Genomic DNA, 23,899 nt, shown 5'->3' with positions numbered 1-23,899 from the left:
CAACATTCCTATTTCTTGTTTCTTATGTTTTGTTTTTTACATTTTTAGAATGGAAACATCCTAAATCGTGTATGTATAATTCAATCTATTTCCTATGTTTTTTTTTTTTTTTTTTTTTTGAATGAATCAACACTATGACATAGTTTTGAACCCACTTTGAGAAGGAAAAAAAACTTAGTGTTTCTTATGAAATAAAAAAGTTCTCTTGAAAAGACAGAGAGACGTTCTTGTCTTTTTATATCAAAACATAATCTTCTATTTTGAAACCCTAAAAAATCAAATTGTTTCTCCTATTTCATTTTTTTTTGCAGGAGAGATTTTTTTCTTTCTTGTGTAACCTTGCATTATTTCAGCATCTAGAAATAGTAAGAAACAATGAAAATGTATAAAAACATTAAAAGTTGTTTCTTACCTTAAAAATAAAGAAACAAAATAAAAACGTTGTTGGACACAACCCACAAATAAGTTCTAAAATTTGACTATATTTTCTTAAAGAAAGATAGTGTATTTAAGAAAACAACCACACTATGCTTGTACTTTTGTGCTATCAACTTGCCAACCACTTAACTAGGATCAAGGAACGAAATGTCGGCGGATTTCGCTGGTTTGCTACCTGGCGAACCGGCGAAATTTCGCCGATCTCCTCACTTTTTTAATTCCCAAATTTCGATTCTTACAAAATTACAAACTGACAATGCCATGAGTCTATGACACGGATTCTCACTCTCACCCATTTTAATATTTACCAAACCATTTCATCATCACGCAAACCAAGACACAAACCCATTTTCATCTCACGCAGCCCCAAGCCCCCAGCCCATTTCCATCAGCACAAAACCCAAGAGAAGATATTTCTTCTTTTCCATTTTACAAAGTTGGGTTGCGTGTGCTCTTGGATAAACAGATTTCCCATTCCCAAGTCTTGTTTTATTTTTCTTTTCAGCCATTTGTGCATCTGAATAAACGAAACAGAGCGTCGCCGGAGTTTGAGAACCAGAGGTTGAGCAAATAGAGAGCTCCGATGGGACGACGGAGGAGATTTTGCTGACATTTTTCGGAGGTGCAGACTTAAAATCCAAGCAACTTGGCCGACGCCGGTCATCTTTGTTGAAGTATTTTAGGCAAAATATTTTAGGCAGCATCTTTAGTCTCGGCGATTCTTCACCACTGTGGTACTGCAAAGTATTTCAGGCAACATCGGTATGGATTCTGGCGACTTTTGGTGAAGAATCGTCGCTTTTCGCCTAAATTTCGTCAGTTCGCAGAAAAATCGGCGATCTTCCGGCGATAAATGGCAAATCTCGTTTCGCCAGGGAGCGAAATCAGCGAAATTCGCCGAAATTAAGTTCACTGACTAGGATAAGATAGGTGGTCATTGATCAAGACTTATAAACATAACATCATCAATTTAATTAAGATTCTCTACTTTGAGGATAAATGATAAACTTACTATAATATCTCATTCACTATACATTCAGAAGGGGGTCTATTTCTAATCCTAAAAAGGTGAACTCCCATTAAATATTTAGTTGTAAGGCTTACGTTAGGGTTATTCAAATTGGACTCTCATCAATCCTTGAATTTTAAAATTAGCTCCAATCGATATTTAAAAACTTAAAATAAATTCAAGAATCCTAAAGTTTAGGTTGTAACTAATGCAAATCATTGTTGAAGAAATCTAAAATTATCCTCCATACAAGGAAAGTATTATTCTTAAGGTTTTGAATGTAATTAATTGTGTCAAATGTTGGAAATCAGAAATATTTGGCTGATTCCAACAAAAACTCGAATATTGTCTGTTGTCATATAATATTTGTCATGTTATTTTTGAACTATGTGATATGTAAAAATTTCAGAAGTTAATGTCTATCATTACAAGGACGGTAAAAAAAAGTTGAATTGATAAGGGAAAATTTCCTATCTATTGTATTTAGTAAATTTTTTTTATAATATTAAAAAAAATAATTTGGTGTGTTTTAATTTGAAAAATGTTTACTTATTATTTATTTCCATGTCTTTTGTACCTTCCTAATAAAAATTTTGACATTCACTACTTCAGATATCCATTTAGAATTTTTTCAGTTCCTAAAATTTAGTTAATGATCATCATTTTTTTAACTTCTAAAAAAGATAATAATTATCAATCATAAACTTCTTAAAAATTTTCTTTAAAAATCAATTTGTATTTTTCACAGTGATTTTATTTTTGTTAAAGGAGCATTTGTTAAGGGATCAAAAAACAGTTTATGGCATTTTTTCGTTCTCAGAATGCTGTAAAACACAAAAAAAATGTTTGGCAAAATGAGTCATTATTTTGTTTTTCGGGAAATGAATTAGGCCAATTTTAGTGTTTGAGAAAGCTTTTTGCAAAACAATTTTAACTTGTTTTGTCATTCTCAAAAACAAAAAGGACGTTTTAAAATTCCGTCAAGGAGGGAAACTCGACCCAAATTTTATTCCCACGCAACTTTTAACTTTTTCCCGCTTTTATAAGATTTTTAAAAAAAGTCTCCATCATTTCAAGCATTTTCATTTCTTACAAATTTTACCAAATGATCAAATTGTGCTCAAACTACTGTTCATTGATAAAAATGTTAAAAAACGATTTTCGCAAAGAACATCGTTCTTAGAAAAGAACTTTCCCAAATGCGCACTAAGTCAATTTCACACTATCTTTGTTATCATCCACTACATCTTAAGTTTTATGTGAATAAATAACTAAAAAATAGGAATAATATTTTTTCTTTCACTCTTTTAGGAGTAAATTATTAAGAAAATTCTAAAATTTACAACAATATAAAAGTTAATATGAATTTTGATGACAACTTTTGCTATGTGTTATATTTTTTTCCCCTTTTAAGTAGTAAATTATATATAAAAAAGGGATTGGTAACCAAATTATGAAATTCCCTAGAATACTAATTTGAAAACCCGTATTGTAGGTCCAAAAACCTGGAACGCGAGTAGAGGACAACTGTGGGCCATCAAAATAGATACTATTAGATTAAATTATGGAGCAATGAAATTTGATGGTGAAAATAATAAATTTGAAGTTTTGTTGAATTTCAGAAGAAAAACTGACTTGAACAATAATGGACTAGCAAAAGTGAAATAAGAGTTCTTTGTCAACAAATACCATTTTGATGTGTGAGCTAAGTGTTGAAGCAATGCCACAGGGGCAACTGCCCATGAAATTCACTCTTGGAGTAAATTCTAGGGGTAGGGTTGATTAGGTCTATTGGGGTGACCCTACCTAGTGCCTGCAAATAAGATAGGGGCATTTTCAGGATTTAGTGTTTCACACCCCTATTGAATGGAATTTTCTACGTTAAACATAGGGGTGTCAATTTATAGCCCGAACCACACTGGCCCATTATAGCCATAACCAAACCTTAATGGGCCGTAATTGGGTTGAGGGTTGTGGAGCCCGCACCAACCCGAAACCCAACCGCAACCCATTATAATTCATTTTGTAATTTTACATTAAATAATATTTAAATCATTATATTACCATTAGGTAGTTGGTATAGACAATTAAAAAAATTAAGCATGAATTCAAATATCAAATAGTCATTTTACTACTTAATATTTAGGTTCTTGATTTCCATAGAATGGGTGGGGCTTTTTTTTTTTCAATGGAAATTAACCAATAGTAACTTTGCTTTCCATATAATTTTTGCTTTTGTTGTAGAATGCTTAATTGTTTCTTCTTGTTCTTTTTCTTACACATCATAAACCGTTAGTCAAGCCGAATCTAAACCGTTACCCCAAATCGTTAGTTAGCCCGAACCCAAACTGCACCAAATCGAAATCGGCTTGAAACCGTTATTTTGCTAATGGACCGTGTTTGGGCTAGGTGTTTTTCAGACCGAAACCGTTAGGCCCAACCTGAAATCGCACCGTTGACACCCCTACTTAAACGTATTATTATGCTCCTCAGTTGTCAGAGAGCGTCAAACCACGTCAAAGTAATTGTTGCGAAGAAGGAGAATATTGCGGAGATCGTGGAGAGTTATTCATGTTCTAACCATGAGTTCTAAGGTTGGTTATTTTTTTTTTCCTTTTAAGTTGTTTCTTTTGATCTTTTGTTGAAGGAAGAACCTAGCGGAGAGATTTGTAATTATGAAGAACCCAAACCCTATTTTACATTGCTTTTGGAGTGATTCTACAATCACTATGTTATATTGATTTCTTCATAGTTAGATTTAAGAGAGACCTAAATTTATGTTCGATAGATTATTATATATATTTGAGTTGCTATAGTTAGATCTTCTTCTTAGGAGTAGAAAATCCTTGTCGTTTTGGAAGATGTTTAGAACCCAATTTCTTAGCCGTTTGAGATCTTGTCACTTTGCTACCCGTGCACTGATAAGGGTCTCCTAGACAACCCTACCTAGTTCTATCCAAGCAACCCTACCAATGGGTAAATTGGCATACTAATCGGATTGACTTAGAGAGATCAAATGCACACCGTTGGATTTGAGGTTCAAGAAGTCGTGAAGCTCTCCTCCAAAAATCAGCTCTATCGGACATTGGATGACCATTCGATGAAGGGCTTGATCGAAATTGGACAAAGACACTCAAAAATGGGAGTTTTCCCTCTTCCTTCTCTAAATAAGATTCTTTTTCTCTTTTTCTTTCTTTGATCAAATCCAAAATAGGAAATAAAATATTGAAGCATGCAAGGATTCCTTCTCTCCATTAGGACTCTTTTAACATAATTTTCCAATAATACCTCTATAGATTTGATTGATAATTTCTAATTTTAACCATAGATCAAAATTTGTTTCTTTATTTCTAAAATATTTTGGAGTTGACCTATAATCACATCTCTAGCCCATCATGCTCCAGATCAAAGCCCATTTTCGCACTTGAGAATTTGAACTGACTTCTTGATGTGTAAAATTGCATGTTTCATACCCAAAACTCAAAATGCTTGCTTAAATCTTGAAAAGTCATAAAATCTGCAAAAACAATATAAAACCCAAGGTAGCTCCACTCTGAGTGTGTAAAATGCATACTTTATGCCCTAGGATTTCACACATAAATGTGCTCATCAACCACCTCTATTTGTTCGGATCCATGGGTCCCTAACCCCTATTTGAAGGACATTTCTAGTCCCCCCCCCCATCTCAAATGGCCCTCTTCTTGTTAGTGATTTTATTTTGTGGGCTCTTAGACAATGGAATACCTCTCTCCTACAATCTATTTTTTCAAGTGTAGAAGTGGAAGCCATTCTACTCCCCCCCTTCTTTCCCAAGACACATCAGATAAATGGATATGGAACAAGTCTCTTAAAGAGGATTTCACTGTTAAAAGTGCATATGATCTACGTGTAGCAATATTTGATTTACAAGGTTATGTTTCATCCACCTCCTATATGCTATCAATTTGGAAGTCAATTTGGTTTATTCCAACAATTCCTAAAACTAAACAATTTGTTTGGGGGATGTGTCATGAGGGTGTGGCTGTAGGGGATACCTTATTTGCCCGAAATGCCATCCCCACCCCTTATGTTTGATTTGTTCACAAGGTATTGAATCTATATTTGTCATTATTTCTTCCATTGTCATTTTGTAAAGTTGGTTTGGGAATTATCATCTTTGAGATTGGACACTAATGAGTTTCATGGATCTTCTTCTTTTGACTAGATAACCTTTATTTATGAGAGATATAAGGATAGTGGTGATCTAAATAGGGTGGATCAAACCTAGACTTCAATTTGTTGGAGTATTAGGCATGTAAGAAATGCTGTCATCTTCAAGGGGCTGCACACATCTATGTCCCACAGATTGTACACCACATCTTACAACAATTTGTTGAATTGCAGTTTTTATGTGAATCTTAGAGAACTTTTTTTTTTTTTTGACTCTACAGGTCATACTAGGTGTTACAAGAAAAATACCCGATGTCGATTCAAAGTTCAAACTGGAACCAGAAGAATTAATATAAAACAACACAATCCGACTGTCAAACCATACAATGAATATAGGCCATCAATTCAGGGCAAAAGGATCAAATTGTTGGCAAAGGTTTCAAGACATGTGACGAAGAGTATAAATAGAAAAAAAGCAGGAGTTAAAGTAAGAAGCTAATTTACTTTCTACTCTAAGAGACTCAGAACTAGTCATTCTCTACAATTCTAGTTCTTAGTGCATTGGTACTGTTTCTCTTTAAAACAAGTTTCAAAGCCAACTTGATCGGGGAAGGGAGCACCCCCCAAACCAACCCCCCACCAAAACAAAAAAACCCCCTACTGAGAGCGAAAAAACATGTGGGAGGGGCGCCCCCAGCTCAAAACCAAAAGAAAGAAAAAGAAAAAAAAAAAAAAAAAAGGCGGTGCGGTGTGGGTGGGGGGGGTGCCCCCCCCACCATAAAAATCACAAAAACAAAAGGGGGGGGGCCCCCCCCCACCCCTCCTTTCTGTAATAAAAAGAGTGGGGGGGATGGCAAAAAACAAAAAGGGAGAAGGGAGGAGGGTGTATGCTCACAAAAAAAAAAAAAAAAGAAAAAAGGGCGGAATTTTCCGTAGTAAAATGTACCGAAATCCGTAGTAATAGCTTATAGCTATGGATTACATGCGGTTTATTATCTGTCGCAACAGCTCCGTCGCAAACGTAGTAGCTACACATAAAATACTGCATGTACAAGGTTGTCCATAGCTATGATTTTTTAGTTACAGGTATTTCTGTAGCTATATCTATAGCTACGGATTGTTAGTTACAGATGTTTCCACATCCAACTTCTAGCTACACATATTGAAGCGATGGATATTTTTGTGGTTATATATCATCTAGCTGCGGAAAAAATAACTGCGGATGTTTCCGCGACTACCCTATAGCTACGAAAAAAATATAACCGTGGATATTTCCACATTTAACTTCTATCTACACATATAGTAACGACAGATAATTCCATGGTTATAAATCTTCTATCTGCGGAAAGTATAACTACATATGTTACCGCGGCTACCCTATAGCTACGAAAACTATAATTGTGGATATTCTGCGGCTAACTTCTAACTACACATATTGTAGCACCAGATGTTTCCGTGGCTATATATCTTTTAGCTGCGGATGTTTTTGCATCTCACTTTTTGGTATACACATTGTAGCGACTGATATTTCCGTGGCTAATCTATAGCTACGATATATTAACTACGAATGTTTCTGCTATAATGCTTTAGGTGTGGAAATTTATTTGTAGGTATTTCATCCACAATGAAGATGTGGCTACAGATTTTATTCTACAAATGTATTCACAAGTCATCTATTGGATATACATTTCTTCGCAACATATATAGAAACAAAATATATATTTACTGAATTCAGTATTATCTGAAATCCATACACATCAATTAAAAATAAAAAGAAAGTTACTTGTCATCCAACTGACTCAAACTAGAATAATTGCAAATTAAAACTTAATTTTAGATAAAGGGTATGTGCTAAAGTTCCAAGTGTACTTGAAAAAAAAAACACTAGAATCAACTAGTCGATCCAAGCCTCTGTGCTTTATGTTATATGGAACTCTGCAATGCTTGAATCAGCTTCTTAATAAATTATCCTGCAATCAATATAAAATTAAATAAATAAATAACAATTAACAATATTATAACAAAATTTCATAAGAAGCCCATAGCTTAGAGTATCACATTACCTTCATGAGAACAAGATGCATCATTGCTCCTAGAAGAGTGATTTCCTTCATGACTATTAAATTGATTAAGCCCCTATCTTAGGGATACAATATTTGCAAAATTAATAACAAGAAGAATCATAAAATTTAGGAATAGAATAAGCTTTAGAGATTGATAAAATTTTAGTAACATTACCTGTTCCTCAGTTGAAAAATCTTCTATCTGACAATCTGGATTTGATTGCTTAACAATCGAGAAAATCTTGGTGACTTGAGTTTCTAACATATTAACTTTATTTTTCAGGAAAGCAACTTGTTTAGGATCATCTTCTCTTCTGTTTTCCTTAGGCAAGCCTAGCTCCCAATCCTAGCCCTTGAATGCGTCTACGTTTATCTTTCTTTAACACCTGAGAAAAGATGTCGGTGTCCCAATTATTACTCTCGCCATTACCTTGAGAGGCATCAATTTCTGCTTTCTTTTCCTTGATTTTTTCCTGCAATTAACATATAAAATATACATATCATACATATTTATTATGCTTAATTTTATTTGGAAACAAAAAAGTAGCTGACTGGTATTTTGATTCAAAAATAAATAAAAAATAAAGGAAAACATACAATTGTTTTTTGTGCAATCTCATCAATTGAACGTCCATCTGCATGTTCATGAGTGATTATGTACAAACCAGCAAGGTCTAGTTGTACTCCAGTTTCTTTCAACTATTTTAACATTGTAAATATCATAGTTAAATATTTGATACTATAACATTTATAAATATATAAAATGTAAGAGTTCTATAGTTAGCATTTTCAAATATTACCTTTTCATGGCGAATTCGTGCAAAACTCTTCTGACCTGCAGTATGTGGTGCAATCAGACACATACAAAAACAAGCACGGTACTACTTACCATGACAAATGAAAGAAATGAAAATGAAAAGTGGGTGCAATCAGACACATATACCAATGATTAGAAACAGAAACATTGAGGATATGTATGGTTGAGACTCCATGAAATGAAACACAAACACAAACACAAACAAAAACCAAAACAAAAAAGTGACCATTTTACCTTAAATATCACCGTATTCAAGAAAGTTTGTAAATGCAAATAAATAGTCTTGGAAAGTGAGCAATGTAGTGAATTTTGTCGAGATTCAATGGGATTAAGAACATATTATACATACACCTCCATGTTCTCTCAAAAAAGAATATAATAAAGGCAAAGTAAAGACAGGAAAACAATATTATATTTATACATATTAAAAAAAACCTGTTCCTTTTGTGGGTTTTACCCAAACCTCAGATTAAACCCCCTTTTTGGAACAAGCATGAAGATAGGATTTAAGCAGAGACACAGACAGGGAGAGAGACAAAGAGAGAGAGAGAGAGAGAGAGAGAGAGAGAGAGAGAGAGAGAGAGAGAGAGAGAGAGAGAGAGAGAGAGAGAGAGAGAGGGACTGGAGAGGGCGAGTGTGCAAATTGTGAGACAGAGGAGGGGGAAGGAGAGGTTATTCTCTTTCTCTTCTTCGTCTCACTCTCTCACCTTTGGAAGTCACAATCACGACCTCCCCCATTTCCAACCTTTCTTGGTAGCCAGAATAATCAGAAAAAAAAATCTAAAACACATTGTTTCACTTTAATACATGTAGAGAAGGATCAATTTACCGAAAAAACAATGCAGAAAGGGATCAAAAGAAAGCACCTCAACTGATCTTGCTGCTTTGTCCACATCAAACCTATGTTTCCCGAACTATTGTTTACTTGTCTCATTGCGCCATTCTATTCACAAAGAGGAGAAGAGATGGCGGGAATATTAGGAGGGAATGGGTTTGCTAGGAAACGTGGGGGTTTTTTTCTTTTTTGTAGGAGGGAAACGTGGGTTTTTGGGTGTGAAAATGTTGATCTTTTTCAAAGAAAACGATTTCTCCCCAAAAAAATCGGTTAGAAACTGAATCCAAATATAACTTCTTCCATTTTTATTGGGTAGAAGAATCCAAATATACCACTTTAAATCCAAAATATTACATAAAATCCAAGTTTTTCTTCTTTCCTTAATGTTTCAATAATTTTTCCTTATAAATACATTTTGTTTCTTTATTATAATTTCTTTCGTACTAGCAAGATTTAAGTTTAAATATTTTGGGGTTTTTGTTAAATAATTTAAATCATCAAATATTTTCATTTTAGGGCAAACATTGTTTCTAGAAAATTATTGTTTATTTTTTTGTTTAATTCGTTTGATGTTTCATGGTTTTCCTCCTTTCATATGTCATTATAAAAATTTTAATTTAATACAATTCCATAATTCAAAAAAAATAAAAGTTGATGTAGAAAGAAAGGAGACTCTCAATACTTATAAACTCTAATTTTCGAATTTGATTATCATCCATTTTCAGAGAAAAAAAATGTTGCATACTTTACTCTATCCGGATATTATCCAATCCGATAAGCAATTATCCGAATTCGAATCCGGTTGCTTAGCAGACGGACACCGATATTTTTGGGATACAGATACCCTTAAACAAATATGAATGCGATTTCGAAGGCGGATTTCGGCTATCCATTTACAGGTCTAGGAAAAGGAGAAATTTCTATATCTCCCATGGGTGAAGCTACATTGGGGCAAGAGGACCATCCCCCCCCCCCCCCCCCCCCCCCAAAAAAAAAAAAAAACCCAATGTTTTGAATAATATTCCTCTGTTCCCTTATAAAAATTTTAAAATTTCCCTTTGACCCTCTTTCCATGTATGAAATATAGGGGTGTCAATAAAGCCCACTTGACCTGGCCCAGCCCTAACCCCCCCGAGCTCGGGCAGAGTCAACCCGAAGGGCGAGTTAGGGTTAGAAAATAGATATGTAAATGGATTGGATACACAAGTATCGAATCCGGTTAGCAAAACCGCTATCCAATCCGAATAATCTGACAGAAATTTAGAGAAGGCATCAGAATTCAAATCCAGAACTTATCAAATATTCGATAATAATCTGATCCGATAAACTATCCGATTATTGATTTGTGATTGTCTTCTTTTTTATTTGTTTTATTTACCAGTTTCTGAATCTGATTATCAACCCTTTTTTAGAGAAAATTGCTAAATACTTTACTCTGACAGGATAATTTCGATTTCCGATTATCTGATTACTAATTATCGGTTTCCAAATCCGATTATCATCCATTTTTCAAGAAAAAAAATGTTGAATACTTTATTTTATTTTTATCCGGATATTATCCGATCCGATAAGCAATTATTCGAATCCGAATCTGGTTGTTTAACGGATGAATATGGATATTTTCCGGTAAGAAAATTTTCAAATACGGACACCCTTAAACGAATATGAATGTGAATTCGATGGCAAAATTTAGCTATCCATTTACAGGTCTATTACAAAATACTTGACCTTGGTAGGGTCTGGTTGGGCTTGGGTTCCACCCTCGAGCCTGCAGTTTTATTCTAGTATAAAGTTAAAAAACTCAATGTTGCTACATTATTAATTACCACATCAATATGTTTCTCATATTACTAGAATTCCTAATTTTAGTGTTGTTTCTGTAGTTATTATTATTTTTTTATTTAATTTTTGTGGTTTAATACTATAATCTAAAATATGTTAAATTACAACAATACATAACTTTAATAATATTTCTAAAGTTAGAGGGAATATGTTTACTACGATTTTTAACCGCAGTTGTTTCCGCAACTAAAAAGAAATTGTTACTACATTTTTAAATATTACAGCTATTATATAAATTGTATTACTACAATTCCAAATTGCAGTTCTATTTTAGTAGCCAAAAAAGTTGACATTGTTACACTTTTAATTCCGTAGTAATAAGTTCCATTTATTACTACACTTTTTAGTTGTAGTTTTGTTTTTGTAGTTACAATGTCTTTTTATTACTATGGTTTTGAATATCGTAGTTAAAAATATTTTAAATTACTACAATACATAATTGTAGTTGTATTTTAGTAGCCAAAAAAGTTGACATTGTTACACTTTTAATTCCATAGTAATAAGTTTCATATATTACTACACTTTTTAGTTTTAGTTTTGTTTCCTTAGTTACAGTGTCTTTTTATTACTATGGTATTGAATATCGTAGTTAAAAATATTTTAAATTACTACAATAGATAACTGTAGTTATATTTTTGCAATTAAAGGTAATATATTAATGCGGTTTTGAATACTGTAATAAAAGGTTGTTCATATTACTACACTTTTTAGTTATAATTTTACAAGCACATCTATAAATATATTTGTTAGTGCAGGTGCTACATGTTGCAGCAATAACTATTTAATATTACTACACATAGAAAAACTGTAGTTAGAAGAGACTAATAGCTTCGGTTAAAAAAAGCATAGTTAATTATCTGTAGCTATAAGGGGTTTTGTTGTTGGGGCCAGGGACCCCTTTAGGGGGCCAAGCCTCTTTGGGGCGGTGGCAATCAATTTTTTTTGGGGGTTTTATTTGGGTTTTTTTGAGGGGGGGCCCCCCTATTAAAATTTTTAAATATTTTTTTGGGCTCCTCCTCTTTTTTGTGGGAGGGGGGAAGAATTTTTTTGATGAAGGAGGTTAGACCTGGGTTGGTTAGCTATGGCCTATGGGTCTCCTAGTAGAGATTAAAAGTCTTGTTTGTGATTTTGACTTAATAGAATTTGTCTATGTTTAGCGTTCTATTATTGCCACCTCAGATTTCATTGCTCGAAGTGCTAGGTTGTTGTCTTTGAGTCAGGTTTGGCTTCTTTATCGTTAAAATCATTCTGAAAGTGACACAACCACTCTTAAAACTTTTAAGATTTTATTTAATAGCTAAATTTATGGTTAAACCACCGTCCAAGATGAAAACGCCAGAAAATGACTGTCGCAAGAATATCATTTACCAGAAAGACCGTTATCAAAACCCATATTAAAATTGTGAGAGTAAAAATTCATTAAACATTTCTTAAAAGACAAATGCAATGGTTACTAAATTATGAAGAAAAAACATCAATTAGGTTGCATTTGTTTGTAAAGGTCGGGTCAGAAAAAAAATATATGGGCCCCATGTGTAGTGGGATGAGGGAGAAAGAAAGGAAATGAAAAAGTTTTGTGAAAAAGTGATAGTGGTGGGTCTTATTTTTTACTTTTCCAAATTTTTTTACAAAATTTTACAAAATTTGTGGGATTTTTAAAAGCCCTGGGATGAGAAAGTTGAACTGCCACCTCAATTTATTTGAATCAAGGAAGGTTGTCTCTCAGTTTTCCACTCCAAACAACCAAACAATATTCACTTTTAAAAAATGTAATATTTTTTTTGTTTTTTTTCAAGAATTTTCCTACTACACTTTTATTCCAGCAAACAAACGCAGCCTTAGAGTTTTTACAAGTAAAACCCTAGCTTTGGACTATTTTCCAATGGTTGAAGTGGAGGAGAAGACTAGAAGAGAGAAGACTCTTGAAGCACGTGTCAATTAGTCGTTTGGAAATTTATAATCGAGAAATGACCTATATGCCCCACACTAGCACCAAAATTAAGCCACATGCCCACCAACCAACCCTCCCCACTAGCCCCGTCGCTGTGACGAGCGTGGTTGGCTCCAAATTCTAACGTCCGTCAAAGATTCACCAAACACCCGTTTACGAATATATATATATATATATGTTCCGACACTTCTCTGCTTCGTTTTCATCGCCCAACGACGACGAAGACGGATTTCTCCATGAAGTGAAGTTCTTCTCTCTCTTCTCCATTCCATATAGAAGAGCCCCTACACTAAGAACCTGTTCTGACCTTCATCGCTAGCTAAAAAATGGCTCTCACATCCAAAGCCTGCAACCTCTTCGAGAAGCCCTTATTTTCCACCAAACTTCCATCTGCATCGTCTTCTTTTACTTCGATCTCTTCCGTTCCTTCTCGGAAACCTCGTTATTTGACCATTCGGAGCTCCGTTGCTGTCGCTCCATCGGCCGTAAAGTTTGCCAAGGAATTTGCCGTCAAGTCTGTGAAAGCGAGGCAGATTATTGACAGTAGAGGTAATCCTACTGTTGAGGTTGATCTTGTTACTGATGATCTATACCGATCTGCAGTTCCTAGTGGAGCTTCTACTGGGATCTACGAGGCCTTGGAGCTCAGAGATGGCGACAAGAGTGTTTATGGTGGAAAAGGTGTCCTCAATGCCGTTAAGAACATTAATGAGGTGTTGGCCCCGAAGCTGATCGGCGTTGATGTCAGGTGAAATTTCGCGATATTTACTTTTGTCTTTAATTGAGTTTTGATACTATCCTAATTGTTGTTAATGGTCCTTTGATTCGGTTTGAAGTTTAAATTGTTTCTTCTATTCGTTATTCATCAAGGAAATTGAATGATCCAACTCAATATAAGTATTTTATAAGCACCTGGTTCACGTCGGTATAAGATTGTACCAGTAATAACTCATTGAGAACTAGATTCGAGTTCCTGGATCAAACTGGATCAAACTCTTGTGATCCTTGTTATTCATCAAGGAAATTGAATGATCCAACTCAATATAAGTATTTTATAAGCACCTGGTTCACGTCGGTATAAGATTGTACCAGTAATAACTCATTGAGAACTAGATTCGAGTTCCTGGATCAAACTGGATCAAACTCTTGTGATCCTTAAAGCAGAACTGATCGCGTGTTGAGATCTTAAATTGAATAAACTTATCTAAAATATTATTTATTATTTATTATTTTACAGGTGTGATAGACGATTTTGCCTATTCTTAATTGGCACTTGAAGTTGACCAATTTGTGCAACCGTTGGAAAACATATTGGAATGGTCAACATATGTCTGATAAGAAAGACATGGTTCCTTGACAGGCCTTTTGGAGATGGCCTTTGGCCTTTGGTGGTGTCTCTTATTTCTCTATAACAAGGGACATTTAATACATTTTTCAAGGGCCTTTTGATGTGATAAATAGGCTTCTATGGTTTTCTTTGGTACTCAGAAGTTTTCATTACCTCTTACCTCAGCTATTAAAAAGTAGTAATTTCCAACATTGAGAAGTCTGACTTGACTGATAACATGAGCTAGTATAGAGGTCTACTGGTAGCTAACAGGAACAAAAATTATAATAGCTATTTTAAGTTGGTAAATTTGAGTCTTTATAACTGATCCAGGTGAAATGCTTTTTAGCTTTGAACCTTGATCTCTATGAAGTTCTTTACTAGCCTAGTTTTATGCCATCTTGCGTTTATTTCCCTCAATACTTATATGCCTGTTTTCCACTTCCGTGCAAGATTTTTGTCAGTAAATTTATCGTTTTGACATTTATGTTCCTCTCTTATTTTGCTCAGGAATCAAGCTGATGTTGATGCTATCATGCTAGAGTTTGATGGAACTCCAAATAAATCAAAGCTTGGGGCTAATGCCATTCTAGGAGTATCCTTAAGTGTCTGCAGGGCTGGGGCAGGAGCAAAGGGAGTGCCTCTATATAAGCACATTCAAGATTTGGCTGGAACAAAGGAACTTGTTATGCCAGTTCCAGCTTTCAATGTCATAAATGGGGGAAGCCATGCTGGCAATAATTTAGCCATGCAAGAGTTCATGATACTTCCAGTAGGTGCATCTTCGTTTGCTGAGGCACTGCGCATGGGTAGTGAAGGTACCATATTCATACTTATATTAATGGTGATGAAGTTTAGTTGATGCTTTTCTTGGGTCCTTATTTCGGATGCTGTTCCAGTTCAGAGCCAAGAAGGTTCCTTATCTTTTGGACAGACTATTCATCATTGTACCATGAGGAAATGGCTCAAAGTCTTATTACTTGATTCTGATCACTGACATGCTGTACCATATAATTGCTAAAAATCTGGATGCTGTGATCAATTATTGAAATTGAGGCCGTTTGCCATATTTAATAGAGACCATTATGTTGGTGGAAGTTATTAATGCTATGTTTTTGAGAGGTGGTTTCTTTACACCAACCTAATAATCATTGTGGTGTGGTTTCCTGTTCTGCAAATATCTGATGGGGTGACATCTTGGATGGTCTTCTTGGAAACAGTATACCACATATTGAAGGGCATCATCAAGGCAAAGTACGGACAAGATGCATGCAATGTTGGAGATGAGGGTGGATTTGCTCCCAATGTTCAGGACAACAGGGAGGGATTAGTTTTGCTCATTGATGCAATTGAGAAGGCTGGTTACACAGGAAAGGTAGGGAACTTAAATTTTTAATTTTTTCTTGCTGTCTTAGGTATGGTTATTTATCTTCTCTTCAAAATTTTATGATTAAATGTCAAAATGGATGATGCAGATAAAGATAGGAATGGATGTTGCAGCTTCAGAATTCTTCACAAAAGATGGGAAGTATGATCTAAATTTTAAGAAGCAGCCAAATGATGGAGCTCATGTTCACACTGCACTAAGCCTATGTGAACTGTACAAAGAATTTATCAGAGACTTTCCTATTGTTTCCATTGAAGATCCTTTTGATCAGGATGATTGGAACTCATGGGCTTCGCTACAGTCTTCAGTTGATATCCAACTTGTTGGAGATGATTTGTTGGTCACAAATCCAAAGAGAATTGCAGAGGCTATCAAAAAGAAGTCTTGCAATGCTCTGCTATTAAAGGTAAGTAAGTGTCTATAGCTAATGTCTTGTACGGTGTCTTTTTCATTGACCATTGAGCTACTGTGTTTCTTTACTGAACTTCAGGTTTTTAATGTATAGATGGCTTATCTTTCCCTTACTTGTATAGCTTGGGAAATTCAGGTTCCATTTGTTTCAATGTAAAATAACCGACGTAAATGAAGCAGGGGTATCAGTTTATGTTTTACATAAAATACGGAAGAACCCAACAACTGAAATTGAAATTTCCATACCTTGAATCAATATAATAACATTCCATTTTTTATTATTTGCCTTTAACTAGTGAAAAAGGAAGAGGAGGGTTGTTTTGTTTATTTATTGTTCTTCTTTTTTTTTTTTTTTTTTTTGCCCCGGGGGCCCTCAAGCAAAATAGGTGGCAGTAGCGGTAAACCCTATTTTTCCATTTATTCACCATCTAATTTTGGGAGGCCACTTTGGGCATTGTGAGTGCTAAAGGTATGGTGAACTTTTCAGGCAAAAACAAAGAGGAAAAAAAATGTCCTGTTAATTGGTTTTTAAATCAAATATGTTCCAACCTTGATTTGGTGTATTTTTGTAATCTGTGGTGGAATTGAGGATTTGGTGATTAATTGGACAATTTGAAATTTACCATCATAGACTGTTGGATGTGGATTGGTGAAAACCCTGGGTCAATTAGAAGATGAACCAAATTCTCAGAAAAAGTTTGAAATGCGTGTGTTATTAAATGAGCTTGCCAAAAGTTTATCAAAAGATTAATTCACGGATTTTATTTGATTGTTTCATCAGTGGTTAGTGCAGTACAAGCATGATCAGAGATTAAAGTAGTCCTCAATGTTGCTTAGTTGTATCGCAAAGACTTACAAAGGGCTTATTCCCAAAGCTGAAACTTAAGATGATTTAGAGTAATAATTTCTACAATGTTATATGGTGGTGCAAGTTGCTTATTGTTTATTCCAGCAGAAATCGTACAGCAGTATTGTCATATGTTCTCTGCCTGGTTTTTATCAGTTCTATATGTATATAATGTTGTGAATTCATAAGGCACAACCTTTTGCAGGTTAACCAAATTGGCACTGTCACTGAGTCCATTCAAGCAGCTCTTGACTCAAAAGCTGCAGGCTGGGGTGTGATGGTCAGCCACCGAAGTGGTGAGACAGAAGATAACTTCATTGCAGATCTCTCCGTTGGCTTGGCAAGTGGGCAGGTTCGGCTTACTCTTTAAGGCTCAGTAGGTATACTTTCTTGAGCATGGTTCCTCTGATGCTTTAGAGCTAATTTTACGAACTACTTGCAGATAAAAACAGGAGCTCCCTGCCGAAGTGAGCGTTTGGCTAAATATAATCAGGTAAGTGTGGCTATCTTTATTTTTCTGGTAGCTACAGTGAATATGTGCTATTTTAGTTAATTGAGAATCAACCAAATTGAAAATGCATGGTAGCATTCATAATAAACTTCTATCTTGAAGGATCAACAAAAGCAAGACTTTTGAAGACTGCCAAGATCTTTCTTTTCTATATAATTTGATGACTATTGGGTTTGACTTATACTGTATAAAAATAGTGGCCAAGCCTTGATGCAACGGTTAAGTTGCGGCTTTCTACCTGTTGGCTGCAGGTTCAAAGACTTGGAAACGGCTTCCTCTGTGAAGCAGAGGTTAAGGCCATGTATAATAATAGTGACCTAGCCTACAATTAAGTTGTGTTATGCAACCTATTGGTTGCCGGTTAAAAACTTGTAAACAGCTCTCTCTTGGAAAGCAGGGAGGTTATGGCTGGGTACATTTGCCCCACCCAGGCCCTGCAGTACAGGAGCCCTGTCAAGTTAGATGGTCCTTTTTTCTCTGTAACCGCCCCTCCACCCCCCCCCTCCAACCCAAAAAAAGAAAAAGAAAAAGAAATCCTAGTGTTAGAAATTTTCCTGTTTGAGTACCTTGCATGAAATTTCTGCAACACAACAATGGTTCCTGTTGTAACACAAAATCAACTGCTCCGTTGCTTGCACATCCTATTGAATGTTTTGACTCAGTTGAGGAGATACAGCCCAATGTTGTATGAAAAATGTTCTTAGAATCTGATTCATTGACCTTCGTACTTTAACAAAGGCATTAGGTAGGTAAGTCAAAGAGAGGCTAGCATCTGTATGACTTAAGATTCTCCATCTGCCATTCATTTTGTTCTTGGCTTAGAAATGTTTAGCATGCATGGATTTATACCCTCTTCTCTTCTATCCTCCCCCCCCCCCCGCAAATAAAAAATAAAAAAAAATACAAACTTATACCTCATGTATTTTTTTTCCTTCTGGTTTGCTGTCAATGAATAAGTAGTGCTAGAAAAGACCAAAAGTGTAAGAAATACTGTGGGAAAATATGGTTCTGATGCACAGTATTGGAATGGGTATCTGCAACATGGAAAACGATATGGTATCTGATTAATATCAGGTAAAATGCTGAACCAGTGATGGTATCCCCTCTTTTTTTCCGCTTAAATTATAAATATATGGAAAAAAATTGAAAAAAATCCCATAAATAATAAAAGTAAATATATTAGAATTCTTGACCATAAATTTATGGGATTTTTGGAATTTTTCTACAAATGTTTATAATTTTAGGAAGGGGGTTTCAAATACTAGATCCTTGGTATCAGGTATAATGCTGACTCAGTATGCTGACTCAGCATTATACGTGAAACCATATTGTGTTTTGTGTTGGACAAATGCAAAATTGGTGCATATCAGGCGATACAAATACCAACACCCCAAACCATGGGGAAAATGCTAATGTACCTCTCAAGGCTCTGTTTGGGTTGTGTGTGTCCAGACAGCCAGGATAACTGAACCTAGTGAAGTCTTAGGGAGGCCTTGTATGACATGTTGGTGAAGTCCTCACTCAAATAACTACCAGCTCAGAAAGACCTGTTATGAATGGAAATCTGAATCAGGAAACCTTCTAAGCTCATCAGTATATCTGTATGAAAACTGCCCTAGAGGCGGTATTATGCTATTCATAACCTAAGAAAGCTATGAAATTCACCCACCCCCCCCCCCCATTCTTTTGATGTTATTGATATTACCTATTTTCTTGTTGATCCAGATTTGTTCTCCTTTTTGCTTTTTTCACATGAATCACCCAATCTGTTATGCAGCTTCTGCGCATTGAAGAGGAACTAAGTAACGTGCGCTATGCTGGGGAAGCGTTCAGATCTCCATAAGAAGAGTTAAAGAGGAGACAACAGTCTCGATGAAAATGAGGTATTGGTCAAACTGGCCTGTTGTATGAGGAAAGGCATTAGGTGATGTAATGGGTTAGGGGACACACTTAGGCTGAGTTGAAGCACATCTTGCGAGACAATGAAGCGAATGAGTTGCATTGATTCGCGTAGGGTGTTAGAAGTGGTTTTTTTGTTCTATGAGTTTGCATTAGTGAACAAAATTGTATATCCCGTCATTCAGATGGGATAACTTGTATCTGGTTGAATTGAGGCTATCCCACATTCCTACTTTTTGTATTTGTAGTTCTCAGGCTTTCATTGGAATCTCCTTGCTAGATATATTTGTCATTGATCTTCTGCTGATGGAAATGGAAATGTTGACAGATTAAAAGAAAATATCGCTGAATTCAACCCCATATTCAACTTACTTCCCATCCTATTTTCAGCCATTCTTTAGGCTCTGCACGCCAACTATGGTGATGGCAATGCCTCAATGGCTTTATATCTCTCTTCTTAGTATGTTTAAGATTGATTATCTGTTTCTTGAATCCGATCTTCCTTATGAGCATTAAATAAGACCTTTATTTACTCACCGCAACAGTTGCAGAATGTACTTGTTAGACAGTTGAAAAATGGATTTCTAATTGTTTGGACCATGCACCCATCTTTCGTTTTAGAAATGGAGGAAACCATCACATGCTATGGACTTTACAACTAAACCCACTGTGGCAAGCTCTGATTTCAGATTTTCATTTTGTGTGGACGTGTTTTGAGGCAGCTTCCTATTTAGAAGTAATAATATCAAGGAGTTCTTGGATTTGAACCTTCATTCTCTTACCCCTTCCTCTCCCTCCCCCTTTTTCCCTCTTCTTACTCCTCCCTCCCTCTCATCCTCCGAGCTGATGGCCCTTGGTGTAATAAGAAGTATTAAAAGACCAAGAATGGATTACCAAAAAAACGAAAAAGGAAGAATTAAAGAACAAGAATGAAATTAGGCTGAGTGTTTCATGTGGTTGATACTAGGGGTGTAAATGGATAATCGAAATCTGCTTTTGAATTCGTATCTGTATCCATTTAGGGGTATCTGAATCTGTCCGATTACTAATAGGATACGGATGTGGTATATACTCATTTCTTACCGATTATTATCCGTTCGATAGAATTATCGGATTAAGTTACTTATTTAGATATATTTTTTTATTTTATAAACTTTTACCTGTGATATGTGACTATTTTTCTAAATTTTCCACTAAAATAGTTACCAAAGTAGTTAAATTCTTAAATTTCAAACACCCTTACAAATAAAATGGTAAAGATGTAAACGGGTTAATCAGTCCGAACCTCAATAAGATATTATCCGAATCCGTCTGAATATAATAGAATTTGGATATGGTATTACCATTATCGATCCGAATCCTGTCCATTTACACCCAAAATTGACACGAATTTCTAAATTAAGGGATTGGTAACACCATTAACCTTAAGGGCCTATTTGGTTACATGAATCCAGAGATTTCAAATTTCTGGATTCATGAATCTGAGAATTACACCCGTTTGGTTGTAAAAATCTCTAGATTCATGAAATCTAGAGATTCACCTTTTTATACTAAAAACGTGAATTTGTAGATTTATGGTTAAGGGGTGAAATTCAGAGATCTCAAAAAAGCTATACATTTGCACATTCACAAAAATCACATCGATCAAATAGTTTTTTAGGATAAATCCACAGATTTCATTCCACAACCAAACATCTAATTTTATAAATTATAACTCCATAGATTTGAAATTTATAAATATTTGAAATCTCCAGACTCATGTAACCAAACAGGCCCTAAAATAATAGAACAAAATCGCTCCTGGAGTGTGAACGACAAATCCATACATGTATCTTCTATTTCCGCAGCTTATGTGGCCATCATGTGCCCACCTACCATGGAGGCATCACATGGTAGAGATGATGATCCAATGTTCGATGGCCAAGCTCAATTTTTGGGTTTCAAAATTTAAAATTTGGAATCAACCTGGCTGCCATATATTAGATCGAATCTCTGAATCCTTTCTATGAGAGTAGGTGCTAGACTAATCTGAGGATATAGAGACTAGAGAGGTGTTAACATGTAATTTTCAGGGGTGAAGAAAAAACTGGAAATTTCAGTGTGGGAATATTTCAGTGGAAAGGAATTCAAAGCTTCAACTGCAAAATTGAATATAGTAGGGAAGACCGGAAGAGACAGGATATCATATATGTGGTTTTGGATGAGTAAGAAAGCGTTATATTACAGTAACTAGATTCTAAATCTCGGGAGAAAAAGCAAAAAGGGTGATTAACAGTGAATCCATGATTCGAATTTCAAAACAGAACAGACCCAGTGCAGGAGAGAGAGAGAGAGGTTCCTACACCACAGACACACAGGTCCCTGAAAAGTTGAAATGCCTCGCCTGTTCTTGTTCATGCTTCTTCGTCACCGCCCTGGTGCTCTCCTGCTTTCAAGATTTTCTTCCAATCTCGTCAGGATTTGGGAACTTGCTTTACAAACACCTTTGCACTTTTCTATTTTGATGATTAATGATGCCTGAATACCCATCTCCATACTTTGAGGCTTTTGCTGCTCCTCTTAATCTCTTTCTCGTTAACTGTGATTCTACACGAATCTCCATTACTCCACAATTCTTCCTCACTCGAATAACGTACTGAACGGAATCCATGTTTCGAGAAATCACCAGCTCTTGTGCTGCTAAACCCATGTTCAGACTCAGAGAAACCTCCAAACTTTAAACCAGAGAGCTCTTCTTTTAATTCTGAAGAAGAGCCAAGCTTCAAATCGATAAAGCCAGAATCATCTAATCCACTGAAATCTGCTTCTGCCACTACCGGACACGAACTTCTACCATTTACAGCTCTGAAACTATTTCCAAATTCCAGACATCCAACCCTTTTCACACCTCCCTTTAAACCAATCTCTGTTTCTAACGATGCACCATGAGAATCTTTCTTTACATCACCAAAGCCAGCACCTTGTAGTGACTCTGATAAGCCGCTTAGTTTGAAGCTTCTGCGGCCACCTGATTGAGTCTTTGCCTCACCAGGTTCATTTTTCTCTCCAGACTCTGAAAGTGCATCTCCATTTCCGGAGATGGGAATGCCAGCAATGCCGGCTGGCTCATCAAGACTAGTTCTGAAACCACTAACAGACCTCGATCTAGACATACCCATGTAATTAAAAATCCACATCTCACCTTTATCTTCTGGAACACCAGTGGGTTTCTCTGAAATCTCCACACCCTTTTCCTTTTTCTTCTTGAAAAACCTCCTAAACTTCCAGCGACCACTCTTTTTGACATCAATGGAGCTGCTGCTGCTTCTCTTGAGGACAAAAACAGATTCAGACGTCTCATCAGAGACTGGCTTCGAATTAGTCCGTAACAAGTCATTCTTCTCGTTCTCAATGAGGAAGGAAACACGGCCAACGCTCCCAACCTCGACAGAGCATGAATTGCGATATGAAGATATATCAGAGCAGGAGCAGGACGAGAGACGTTGCTCTCCACAGTCAGAGCAGACCAGCTTTACCAATCGATCCTTCAAACAATAAGCGCAGATTCCAGCTGAAGAGGAAGAAGATGGGTGTTTTCTGCAGGGAATGTCCGATGAAGAATAGTCTGAGAACCAGTTACCTCTAGTGACTTCCACAGCTTTGCCTCTGTCTTTCATCGCTTCACTCTGCTTTCTTCACTTTCCCAAATTGGGTTTGCAAAAACAGGGCAAACTTTAAAAAGGGTCAGAAGGTTGTTAGCAGGGAATCATCCAGATAGAGAGAGGAAGAGAGCTAGATGAAGGATCAAATCACTCCACAAGGAAAGAGTCAAGAGAGAGGAAGCAAGATTGGCTTGGCTGTCAAAGAGCAGACATGATCATCAAAACACATCTTAAAAAGCATATATATGTGAAGGAGAAGAAGAGAGAGATTAGATGCAAGGCGTCACCTTTACGTTTTCAGGACATTTATGACGAGTGATGAAAGCCATTACCATATGCAGGCGCGATATAAATTCTGTGTGCAGGTTGGAATTGAGTAAAAGAATAGACGAATCCTTAATTAAAGAACCCTTCTCCTTTAACCACTACCCCACCAAAGATTTTCGTATTTGCTCACCCTTTTCCCCACACAGAGAGAGAGAGAGAGAGAGAGAACAATAGAACATTAGGCCACCGGCCATAGACTAGTTTGCTAGAGAGAGTGGCTTAGATTGAGACTTGTGCTGGACTAGTTTTGTCTCAAAAATGAAAAAGCATAGACCTGTATCACTGTATGTGGCATGGATTGAGACTTGCGAGCATTCTCGCTCCCTGTGCTACTCTACTGTCAACTTTACTCAATTACCTCCAGCCTGAAGCTTCCACTTGTCTCCTCTCCGCCGACCTGAAAACTCCATTTTCAACCCTTCCCACTTTCTTCCTCTTCTCGTAC

At 35.9% G+C, this 23,899-nt stretch overlaps 2 protein-coding genes across 2 annotated transcripts; one reads left to right on the top strand and one right to left on the bottom strand.

The window, feature by feature from the left end:
• The first annotated feature begins 13,291 nt into the window (after positions 1-13,291).
• Positions 13,292-20,083, top strand: ENO1 (enolase 1). The gene is made up of 7 exons (XM_089158670.1): positions 13,292-13,852; positions 14,942-15,249; positions 15,652-15,806; positions 15,907-16,224; positions 17,282-17,428; positions 17,519-17,569; positions 19,365-20,083. Exons 1-7 carry the CDS (start codon positions 13,431-13,433, stop codon positions 19,428-19,430), a joined length of 1,467 nt encoding a protein of 488 aa, XP_089014796.1. The 5' UTR covers positions 13,292-13,430; the 3' UTR covers positions 19,431-20,083.
• Positions 20,084-21,290: 1,207 nt separating this feature from the next.
• Positions 21,291-23,643, bottom strand: LOC149012369 (micronuclear linker histone polyprotein-like protein). The gene is made up of 2 exons (XM_089159054.1): positions 23,415-23,643; positions 21,291-23,322 (listed from the first exon to the last, which is right to left on the bottom strand). Exon 2 carries the CDS (start codon positions 23,140-23,142, stop codon positions 21,994-21,996), a length of 1,149 nt encoding a protein of 382 aa, XP_089015180.1. The 5' UTR covers positions 23,143-23,322; positions 23,415-23,643; the 3' UTR covers positions 21,291-21,993.
• Between the last annotated feature and the right edge of the window lie 256 nt (positions 23,644-23,899).

Source organism: Hakea prostrata, chromosome 6 (genome assembly GCF_041222555.1).
Source record: "Hakea prostrata isolate BN-2017 chromosome 6, UWA_Hpros_2, whole genome shotgun sequence".
NCBI classification, from domain to species: domain Eukaryota; kingdom Viridiplantae; phylum Streptophyta; class Magnoliopsida; order Proteales; family Proteaceae; genus Hakea; species Hakea prostrata.
Note: the sequence above shows the minus strand (reverse complement) of the source record. Positions and strands in the feature narration are given on the sequence as shown.

Bases quoted from the DNA above. Each gene is read 5' to 3' on its own strand.
- ENO1 (XM_089158670.1), top strand. From the start codon at position 13,431: ATGGCTCTCACATCCAAAGCCTGCAACCTCTTCGAGAAGCCCTTATTT. The intron at 13,853-14,941 runs GTGAAATTTCGC...TATTTTGCTCAG, and splicing joins CTGATCGGCGTTGATGTCAG to GAATCAAGCTGATGTTGATG. The intron at 16,225-17,281 runs GTAAGTAAGTGT...AACCTTTTGCAG, and splicing joins GCAATGCTCTGCTATTAAAG to GTTAACCAAATTGGCACTGT.
- LOC149012369 (XM_089159054.1), bottom strand. From the start codon at position 23,142: ATGAAAGACAGAGGCAAAGCTGTGGAAGTCACTAGAGGTAACTGGTTC.